The sequence below is a fragment of the Citrus clementina genome, unplaced genomic scaffold, assembly GCF_000493195.1.
Source record: "Citrus clementina cultivar Clemenules unplaced genomic scaffold, Citrus_clementina_v1.0 scaffold_4, whole genome shotgun sequence".
Classification (NCBI taxonomy): Eukaryota; Viridiplantae; Streptophyta; class Magnoliopsida; order Sapindales; family Rutaceae; genus Citrus; species Citrus x clementina.
Window position 1 is genome coordinate 17,988,358 of NW_006262274.1, and position 11,312 is coordinate 17,999,669.

An 11,312-nucleotide genomic window follows, 5' to 3' on the forward strand; every position below is an offset into this window, starting at 1 on the left:
GCCCAAAAATAAAGTGCCTATATCTTTAAATTTATTAATTTTTATTTTTTAAAAAAAAATTGCTCTACCTTTTTTTTTTCAAAACCTTAACTAAAATACTAAAATTGCAAAAATTAGGGACCTGTTCAGGATGATATTTTGAGTCCCATTTTCATTTTCATTTACTAAAAATAAGTTGAACAACTGTTCAGTGTAATGTTTTAATAAAATGAATTATGAAATAAAAAATACATATTTTACTTTTGTTTACTCAAAAAGTTGAAGAACGACCTTTTTATGGTTTTGTTGAATTTCAAGAATGGAAGTCATTCTCTCATCTTTATCTTAGTTTAGCGTCCATGGTAATTAAAGTGATTTTTGTATCAAATTGATAAGATTGAAACATCCAATGCTGCAATGGCTTTTGTGATTATTTTAAATTTGAAATTAAAATTTGATAAAACTAATAAGTTTTATTGAGCAGAAGATGAGTGGAAGGACTTTTTCTTTGATTTTTAGCCGAACAAAAAGATAAAATAAAATGTTCAAGGACTTATAAAAAAAAAAAAAAAAGTCCTCATATTTTGCTTGTACCAATGAAACAGTAGTTGTGAAAAAGGATTAAAATAATTAAAATAATTTTTTCAAATGAGATTTTTCTCTATACTTTATCATACCTTTTATTTGAAAATCTTTTTTCGTAAATAAGTTTATGATTTCATTTATCAGATGCTCTATAATATATTTTATTTACCGAAATTTTTTATTATTAAATGTAATGAAGAATTTAATTTTTTTATAAGTGTTTACTGTGTGATACCAAAAAATAAATTGACTCTATATAATTCATTGACATAAATATAAACTATATGTTTAAGGTAAAAAAAAAGTTTCAATCCAATGCTATCGAACAAATATTACAGTTTTTATATTTAAAATATAAGTTTCAAAAACTCATACCGAACACATACTTATAGTCTTATATTTAGAATACTGGTTTCAAAAACATCATTTTGATTTTTATTTTTGTTCTATAAAAACATCGATTGACAATAACAAAGACAAATAATTGAAAATTTTAATAAGAATTAATCTAACTACTCTCTTTAAAAGGAAAAAAAATATCTAACTACACTCACTTTCTAAAAATATAAATACATATAATTACACTAAAACCCGTATAAATTTTTATTTTATCAAGTAATTATGTGATTAATATTTATTTATAAAATAAATATTAATTTTATAATCTCAACTCAATGGTCATATCAAGAGCATATTTAATTATTTTATTTTTAATCTACAATTGAGACGTCACACCCTAGAGTTAAAGCGGCTTTTATCATTTTGTTTTTTTTTATTTAATTTCTATTTTTAAAATAATTTTAGACCCTGTGAGCATCCAACGAATGATTTGCCAGTTTGGAGGAGTCCATGCATATGGGGGCCCACTAGTCGTTTGACGATTGATTACGTCACGTGATTCCTGCCACATACGATTTTTATTGATTATCCACTCTTTACCCCTTTTTTTTATTTAATAAATAATCCTCTTTACCCAACTAGTCAGGCTTTTCTCGAGTGGCCAACGGTTCAAGCTTAGGGATGGTAATTGTACTCGTAAATCTGTAAATTTGTCTAAATTCATCTGTCAAAATTCGTCCGTTGTGGGTAATTTTATTAGTTGCGGGCGGGTTTAATATTATAAATTAAAACCCGCACATGAATGGGGGTGGGTTTGATATTAATCTTATATCCGGTGGATACCCGCATGGATATCCATTAAACCCGCAATATTTTTTTCAAATATTTTTAATTTAATTTAAATCTAAAAATGTATAAAGAAAATAATGTCATTAATTAAATTACCAAATAACCAAAGGCTCAAAGTTGTGTATGTGTGTATGTGTGTATGTGGCCTATATCATATTCTAAAATCATAATCTAAAGAAAACTAAAGGCATTTTCCTTCGAATTAATATTTGAAAATATTAATCTTAATTATTATTATAGGCATTGTGTTGGATGGGTGCTTATGGTGGTGAATAAAATGAATATCTTCTCTTGGAGCTTGTTTTAAATGATAATATGAAATGTAATTATTATTTTTAGATATTAGTTTGTGTTTTTTAAATGGATTTGTGTAATTTATACTTAAATTTGAGAATTTATGTTGAATTGATGTGGAAATTTTAATTTTTCATTTACATTATTTAAATATAAAATTGAGTATGTTATATGGAATTTGAGGTTATTATTATAAATTTATATATTAAACATTTGTGATTTTAAATACGGAAACCCGCAAAAAATCCGCCGGATACCATTGCGGGTTTGGTAATTGTTAAAACCCGCTGCGGGTGGGTTTTTGTAAAAAAATTAAAACCCGCTGCGGGTTACCGGTGGGTTTGGTAGTTTAAATTTTGTGCGGGTTTGGGTTTGGTAATGGCAAACCCGCTACGGGCAGTGCCCATTGCCATCCCTATTCAAGCCCCGGGATGTATATAGAGATTTTCTTTTAATTATGCTATATAATTAAGTGAATGCTGTGTTTTATCTTTTGAAAAATGAGTAGAATAAATATTCTTTGAATAGTGATAAATTAATTTCAATAATTGACTGATTGTAAATATTAGTTGTAATTTCATACAATATGAGTTGTAATTTGAGTGTTAATATCATGTAATTAAAAATAAAAAATAATCTTCTTTACTCATTTCACTTCCAATTTCATGTTGATGCCCTTACATTATTGATTTATCTATATTTTTTTTATTTTACACATTTTTTTTGGACTCTTCCTTTTGCTTTTTCTTTTTCCTCAGCTATAATGTTCCCAAATTTAATAGAGAAACAAAGCTATAAATGATCAATTTATTAGTTTGATAATTTACAAACTCGCAATAGATGATACTCATTTTCATCCCTAGATGAATGCAACATGGTCGCGGACAGAATACATCGAGGCTCGGAAAGAACGTTGGCCTAAGGCATTTTTAGAAAGATTAGGGATTTAACTGAAATTCAATTCCTTTAAAATGTGAAGTTTACGTTTTGCACCCTTTGAATTTACAGTTTCTTATTTATGGCATCTCAATTTGGCTTCTCTCGAATATGGTCCACGTTAAACCAAAATTATAATTGCACCACTAAATGTGATAGAGATGAAAAAATATTTGAAGTGGAAAGTTTGTGAGTTTCTATATTTTTTTAAGGATATATTTTAAGTATTATATAGATAAAAATTAACTATCTACCTAAGTAATCAAGCGAGCAATTTACACTTCAGACCTCTTTTACATCAACGATTTATGTTTGGCAGACTCAATTTGTCAATAACTAGATATATGTTATTACAGACTCAATTTGGGGCATATTCTAGGGTAAGGAAACTGAAAATACCTATTTTCGAAGTTGAGGATGCCTATGAATGAGTGTATAGGGTAGAGCGCTATTTCTCCATCAATGGACTCTAAGAAAGGGAAAAATTGATGGCGGCGGCGTTATGTTTGGAGGGAAAGGCCCTTGTGCGGTTTCAATGGCGAGAACAACGACATCGTTAAGGTCATGAGGTGAGTCTAAGGATTGGCTATTGGATAGGTTTCGGGCCACTCAAGAAGGAGATTTGTATGAATAGTTTTTTACTCTGACCTAGGATAGAACGGTTATAGTTTGAGTTGCTATCAGGGCGTCGAAGGGGAATTCCATAGGCGGTATTGGAAGGGAATTTTATGAAGGGACTGAAGTCAGAAATCCGAGCCTTACTATGCTTGATAAGGCCGAGAGGGTTAGGGGAGTCAATGGAGTTGGCACAAATGGCTAAGGATAAGAACACAATAGAACAGGTTAATAGGAGCAATTCAATCGATTTTTCATACCAAAACAGCATGCCATTGGTAGGATAGAAAACCCAGACTTTAGGGTTTAAACGAGAGTTCCAAAGTACACCACTGGGAGGCCAGAAAATGCAAATGGTGGATTTAAAGAGAGATTCCCAAAGGGATCGGGATAGTGGGGCACGACATGGGGTGACTTTCAAACGTCTCATGGAGACAGAGATTCAGGATAAGAGGGTGAAGGGGTTGTGTTTTTGATGTAATGAGAAATTTTCACGAGGGCATCGATGTAAGGATAAATCACTACAAGTCCTAACTGTGTGTGATGAGGAAGAAGGCCGGGAAGAAGCCGAGGAAGAAGACGCAGTAGTTTCCAAGATTTCACCTTGAGGACGAGGTGTCTTTTTGAGAGGGGAGTAATGTTAGACCAAAGAAAACTAAGGTGCAATTACAAGGAGGCAGGGGCACTTTAGTAATCTTAAGGGCAGAGACAGTTTAATAATTTTATTATTAATTAGGGTTCAGGTATAAATAAGAGATTATGGAGTCACTTAAGATTTATGTTGGGTTTTGTCTAGTGTTAAGAATAATTAAGAGTTTGGGAGAGATTGACTTACCTCTTGTAGGTCAAGATTGTTATTTATTTTTATCAATCAATAAAAAATCAACCCTAATTTAACTCTAAGTCATATCATAACGGAATTTGTGTTATTGACCTCTTCTTTTTTCCCTTTTCCTTCTTCTTGTAACAACTTCTTTACGAAACATGTCTCTGCGTCTGGCTCTTGTCTTACTATGAACCTGCAGTGGAGTACTTGGCAACTAATAGAACCCTACCACGACTAATAGATGTTGTTAAGAGTTCCACAAAGGAGAATGTGAGATCTGGTTTCTTGGTAGTATTTAATGTTAGCAAAGGCTCACTGCTGCACAAGATGAGTGTCATCCACTTGAATACTATTAACTTGTTATACATACGTATATTTAAATATATTTATATTGGCTTGTGGTAGAAATACGCTATTTTCTTATCCAAAAGAATACGTTCTTTTGTTCATATGGTTATTAAGATAGGCATATCCTGCTAGGTTGTCAGGGTGGTGGTCTTGATCCTTAGAAACTTGCTTCCCAAAGGTAATTTTGCTGCTCAGATGATAGACCTTGGACTACCTCAAGTTGTTCAAAGTTTAAAAGCACAAGCATGGAGTGATGAGGTAAGAGAAGTTGCTCGCTGTTTAGTTTTTCTTTTTCGGCTGATTGCATAATTATTTAGTTAATAGATCGAGTAAAATTAAGGGAGTTGATGGCGCTGTTTGCTACTGATTGGTGCATTTGGTGATCATTTTATATGGATTTAAAATTTACTTCAGCTTCTGTGAAGTATGGTGTGGTAGAATAGTCAGTTGCTTGTGTGATGACAAAAACTACTGTTATTTTGTTCATTATATGAATATTAGTGTTATTTTGGTGATAATTGATGATAGAAGGTATGCTTATCAGAGTCTTTTTACCCCATACTTGGGATCGGCTAGTCAATTATGATTATGATACCGTTACACCCTATTATTCCTTTGTTCAGCATGGAATAATGTTGTTTCCATCTACACTTTGATTGAAGCTCTGGCTGGCAGAAAGTGCTGACTACTATTGTACGGACCTACACTATCTTTGACAACTTGAGACATTTATCCTACGACAATGTTACCTATAATGGCTGACAAATGCCTGCTTTATTTAATTCTCAAGCACCTGTCATCTGAGCAATGTTAAATCAATTAATTGTGCCTTTTTTATTACCACATATTTTCTTTGGCCTTGAACCATCCAATTTTGCCAAGGCTCGACTCTTTTTCCTCATGATGAACTGAAGCTGTATATTGCTTTTGTGGAATCTTGGCATCCAACACTAAATTAAGATTTCAGCCTTCAAACTTATAATGCAAGATATTAGATTGTGTTTGGGTGGCTCCTGAATAGTGCCAAAAAGAATGAGTCTTGGCCACCATTGCTGAATTTTGTTTAACCTTTAACACAATGATGACTTCATCTTGCTACATTTACATATAATAGATTTCATTATCTTCTTAGGATTTACTGGAGGGTCTGAATCAACTGGAAGAAGGTTTGAAGGATAATACTAAGAGATTGAGTTCTTTGGACAAGTACATGCAAGAAGTCCTCCTTGGCCATCTCGACTGGTCCCCCATGCACAAAGATCCCCTATTCTGGCGTGATAATATCACAAACTTCGAAGAAAATGATTTCCAGGTATTTCTTTTCCCCATGGACGGTGTTTCTAGTTTTTATTTTCATTTTTTCTGCCTTAACTTCACTGAATGACTCCTGCTAATATCTGTATCGTCTCGTTCAGCATCATTTTGTAACTAATGGATAATCTTCTCTCACAGATTCTAAGGGTCCTCTTAACAATTTTGGATACATCCAGTGATCCACGAGCTCTTGCTGTCGCTTGCTTTGATCTCTCACAGTTTATCCAGTACCATCCAGCTGGGCGGGTCATTGTGACGGACCTCAAAGCCAAGGAACGGGTGATGAAATTGATGAACCATGAGAACACCGAGGTTACCAAGAGCGCCTTACTCTGCATCCAAAGGCTTTTCCTAGGCGCAAAGTACGCGAGCTTTTTGCAGGCCTGAATTCTCTTTCTATGGGGTCCCGTATTGTTTACAAAGGAAATGCTTGTAATGATTTGATTCCAGTTTGGCTGTGGTTAGGTTGTTTATTTATTTATCAATCATTGGAGGAATTTATGAATCAGGGGAACTCGTCTGTTGGATTCTTTTAAGTACTGTGAAGAATTAGTTGATTTTTTACCATATTTTGGAAATTTATTTTGTTTTTGAGATGAGGAATGAATTGATACCATCTGTACTGACCTTTGATATGAAAACTACTCGAGCGCATGACATATATCTGTTTTTGTTCATTTCTGTATCTTGCTGCTGACTGAAGCTGGATTTTCAGGCTCGTTATTATCATCTATTCTTTTGAAGTTGCAAAATGAATTCTCAATATTTTCAGGGGAAATGCTTATAATTAGCGCGGAATTAAACATTGGTTGTGAACTGTATACTTCCAAAAGGCAATTTATTTCCATTGATTTGAGTAAACTAAATCTCCGTGATGGTATCACTTATTTAATCACTTATTAAAGAATTCTGTGAAAATTTGATGATTGCTGTTGAAAACATTTACTAATTGTAAATGCGTTAAAAATTTATACAATATTGAGAATTCAAACAGCTCCATGTCTCCTCCATTGACACACATCATTCCCCACTGTTCTACCATTATATAATTCAGGTCTTTCATCAGTTTATCTCCTCAATTTTGAACATTTATTATTATTATTATTATTTTTTCCTGGGGTTGATCTGGCATGAATCAGACAAGTGCTGCTATGGCCAAACTTTCCCGGGATGGTAAATCTCAACCCTTTTGCAGAACTCTTAACTTCTGAAATTAGTAGGTCTATGAAATTTGAAGAGCATATGCTGGAAGCCATTGCCTTCCCACATCTGAAGTAAAGAGTAATGCTACTTTGACAGAAATTGGTTTACAAAATTTTGACAAACTTATGAAAGACTAAATTACCTTTCAGTTTATTTACAAATTGCGGATGATAATAAAACAGGGGATGATGATTTAGGGTTTTACATATTTTTGTCAAACTGCTAGACAACTAAGCTAAAATTATCAATTTTATGTTGTGTTAGTAAATAATCAATAATGATTTTTGCAATACGAAATAATTAATATTTTGTTTAGGCAATTTTAAAAATGTGATAACAATTTTAAAGAATAAATAATTATCTCAAATAACTAAAAAAAATATATTAAATCCTTAAATTAACAAATATATTTTTGTAAAAAACTTATAAATATTTTTATGTGGAGCCAAGTTATTTAAGTTGGGAACTAAAAATTTTATTATAATATAAAGTTTATTCTTATTTATAATTTGTCCAAATTAAAGTTAAATTTTTTTTATAACTATGAAAGAGTTATTTCTATATAGATTATCACTATAAATATAGAGTCACTATAAAAAAGATTTTACGATATTGATTCATAATCAATCATCCCTCATAATAAGCACAAGAATGACAAGTTTTGAGTCTCAAATAAATTCAACCACTTACACGTGAAGCAAACGAAACAAGAAGAATCTTAAGAAAAAAACACTCACCAGCATGCAAGGTTCAATCCGGGCTTAGCCCCTCTAACCACAGTTCGTCAAGAGATTGGAAACAGAGACGAAAAGCATTTTGAGTGGCTTCATCCTTCCATTGAAGCCCTCTCCACCAGTATTCACCTCCACGAATAAGAATTCTACGCCCATTTGCACTATTTGAATCGAGTGGAAGCTTCTTAAGCGAATCGCAACCCCGAAATTCCAATTCTTTCAGACGTGGGAGAGGCAAGGGCTTCCAGTAAATGCTCTTCAAATTGCGCAGTCGCTCTAACCGAAGACGCTGGAGTTTTGCAAAAGGGCTGCTTATTATTCCCGTCATCTCAGGAATGTCATCAAACTCTCCAGCACTGATTATTTCTTCCATGTCATTGCAATAGCGTACGGAAATAGACTTGAGGTTTGGAGCAAAAACGAGGAATGTCAAGTGTTTCAAATTTCTGCAACTGTCTACGGTAACTTCCTCAAGGCTGCGGAAAACATAAGGTTGGCGCGATTTTTGTACCATATCTTTGTAGTCAATCCTCAGTCCCCCAGGCCAATCACAACCAACAAAGGATAATGTATTGAGCTGCTCTAGATCTGCTAAATCTGCAACATCGATCGACTCCTCCCTATCGAACTCATCGAGCAAGAGAGCTTGGGTACAACTTCGTAACTTCTGTGAGCTCAAAAATGTTTGGTAAGCCTTAAAACTCCTGAAGGTGATCTCCAGTACCTCTAAATATTTCAAACCGAGCAATTCCTCTGCTACATTCTCATGCCAAGAGCTAGACAGTCCGTAAGGTGATCTAACACCAATAGCAAACATTCTCAACACACGTAACCTTGAAAAATTAGATAACAGTTGCTGTGGAACTACAACTAACTCTTTTGCCCAGTCCAAATTCAAACATTTAAGATTTACCAACGCTTTTAACTCTTCTGGTAACTCTCCAACGCTTGTTTTTGAAATATCAAGGAGTTGTAGTGAAACCAACTTTGAGATCCCCATTGGTAACTGCCGTAGCGTTTCATTATCTGACATCTTCAAAACTGTTAGACAAGACATAGACTGGAAGAAGCCACCGGTGATCGTCCTCAACGGATTACGGTTAAGAAACAAAGTAAGAAGATGAGGGCATGTCGGAACAGTTGGTAGATTATCAATTGAATTTCTCATCAATGATAATCTTCTCACAATTTCCCATCCTCTGACATCTGCAGGTGCCTCCCTTAATCCGGAACCTGCATAAACCAAAAAGCCCTCCTTCTCCTTCTCAATCTCACAAGTTATCCACAATGCCATATCGCGGACGACGTCATGCATTTTCACTTGATCATCTTCTACCTCTTCCAATAAACATGCATGAACAAGAGTGCCCACGATATAGTATCCTCGGTTTTGTGTGCCAAACTTGTCTTCTTCCAAAAACCCCTCGCACATCCAGCAATCAATCAAGTCTCTTTTATCTATGCCGTAATCTTCCGGATATAAACAACAATATAAGAAACAAGATCTGATTGCATCGCTTGGCAAGCAATCATAACTGAATTTTAAAAGAGGATATACCTCCTTTCCCAAACCTGCAAATTCGGAAACTGATCTTCTTAAAACTTCAATCGCATATCTCCATTCTTCAGGAGTCTTTTTGTAGGCCATGGCTCGACCAATAGTAATAAGCGCGAGCGGCAATCCACCGCACTCCTTTGCCACAGTTTGAGCTAGTTGAGGAATACTATGATGACTCTCAATAGTTTCTTCCCCAACTTTCTCTCGAAATAGCTCCCAAGCATCCTCATCGGATAAGCATTCCACTTTGAACTTCCTTCGAGCTTCCATACCGCCACAAACATCAACGAAACGGGTTGTAAATACCACTGCACTATTTTTTGGAAGAGGGACGCCTACCTTCTTTAGATCAACCCGCTCCCATAGATCATCCAACAACAAAGCAAACTTCTTCTTGCTTAAAGTCTTGAAGATGTCCTGAGCTTTCTCTTCGAGACTTCTGTCCTTCCATGAATCAGTATATAGACCTATCTTTTTCCCGATAGTTTCTTGAATTTTTTCAAGCTGCAGGTCTTTTGACACCACAACCCAAATCACAGAATCAAAATCTGTTGGATTATCAACAAATTTATTATTGATTTGGGTTAACAGTGTAGTTTTACCGACACCGCCCATGCCGTATAGGCCAATTATACCAGCTGCAGGTTCTTGTACAAGACATCTCCAAACTTGTTCAAGTTGTGATTGCAAGCCTACCACCGTTGGCTCAGTAGGTCTTTCATCTGCCACAGATATTAATTCTGGAGCTGCCGCGGCCACCTCTTCAAAAACTCCTTCGCCCTTTAAGGCCTTCACATCTCGCAGCATTTTAGCAACTTTTCTACCAAACTTGTAGCTTGACTTGCAGTTCCTGGAGCAGTAGCCTCCAAGACACAATTTGTCAATTTCCTGAGAGACACCATCTCTTCCCATGAGTTCATCAACTTCAGTTTTAAGAGTCTCCACCCTCGAAAGCCAAACCTGCACTTGGTTCAGCCTCTTCATTTTGTGTTGGTGTTCAGAATTGAGGACCCTCGTCATCACATCATTCTTTGCAGCGATTAGTTGTTCCAATTCAGTCTCCAAGGCAACAACATTATCTTTGAGGTCAGTTATATATGCAGCTTTGCCAAGAGTGCAGTCTAGGCAACGATTGAACATTGCGCCGTCGCAAGCGATTTGCAAAATGTTACCCATAATGTATCTCACTTGTATGTATGAATTCAACCAAGAGAGAAACAAAGAAATTTAACTTAACCAGTTTGATGAACAGAAGCTGCTGTCGCGGATTAATTGAGATAGAACATTAGTTATTGAATAATGTAATCACCTCTGTTTGCACCCTACTTGCTAAAAAAGTAACAAAAAGGAAAATTTTAAAAGAACTAGGAATGTCCAATGCGTTTTAACAAAGTATTCTAAACTTAAACTTGTAGCTTAGTTAAAGTATTCTTGAAACTTGAGGAAAGAATCCTGGTCGTTTTGCTTTGGTACAAGGGCTTTTTCACTCTTTTATGTTTTTTGTTGGCGCTTGTAACTGAATATTAGAACTTTAAAGTGCCGCTGGGCGCTGGCGTTTAAAAACGAATAATTATACTTTTCTGTCCAAAGTTTCGAGGGCTAATCATGATAATTGAGAAATACTGGAATACCATAATGTCTTCCCTACTCCTGGAGCACTAGTTGATTCGGTGCTCTCCCAGCCAATGAACATGAGCCACATCATGCATAATTTTGTGCAGTTCAAGCGAAA

At 34.8% G+C, this 11,312-nt stretch overlaps 2 protein-coding genes across 2 annotated transcripts; one reads left to right on the forward strand and one right to left on the reverse strand.

The window, feature by feature from the left end:
* The first annotated feature begins 3,950 nt into the window (after window positions 1-3,950).
* On the forward strand, window positions 3,951-6,750 carry LOC18044593 (V-type proton ATPase subunit H). The gene is made up of 5 exons (XM_006437383.2): window positions 3,951-4,065; window positions 4,623-4,711; window positions 4,904-5,029; window positions 5,904-6,083; window positions 6,224-6,750. Exons 1-5 carry the CDS (start codon window positions 3,951-3,953, stop codon window positions 6,470-6,472), a joined length of 759 nt encoding a protein of 252 aa, XP_006437446.2. The 3' UTR covers window positions 6,473-6,750.
* A 1,227-nt stretch (window positions 6,751-7,977) lies between these two features.
* Window positions 7,978-10,756, reverse strand: LOC18044594 (probable disease resistance protein At5g63020). The gene has a single exon (XM_006437384.2). The coding sequence runs from the start codon at window positions 10,754-10,756 to the stop codon at window positions 8,039-8,041; it is 2,718 nt and encodes a 905-aa protein (XP_006437447.1). The 3' UTR covers window positions 7,978-8,038.
* Between the last annotated feature and the right edge of the window lie 556 nt (window positions 10,757-11,312).

What these genes read in the sequence shown, in the direction of transcription:
- LOC18044594 (XM_006437384.2), bottom strand. Translation starts at nt 10,756, where the DNA reads ATGGGTAACATTTTGCAAATCGCTTGCGACGGCGCAATGTTCAATCGT.
- LOC18044593 (XM_006437383.2), top strand. Translation starts at nt 3,951, where the DNA reads ATGGTGGATTTAAAGAGAGATTCCCAAAGGGATCGGGATAGTGGGGCA. An exon ending in TAAGAGGGTGAAGGGGTTGT is followed by an intron (nt 4,066 to 4,622) that starts GTTTTTGATGTA and finishes ATGAACCTGCAG; the next exon opens with TGGAGTACTTGGCAACTAAT. An exon ending in CACAAGCATGGAGTGATGAG is followed by an intron (nt 5,030 to 5,903) that starts GTAAGAGAAGTT and finishes TTATCTTCTTAG; the next exon opens with GATTTACTGGAGGGTCTGAA.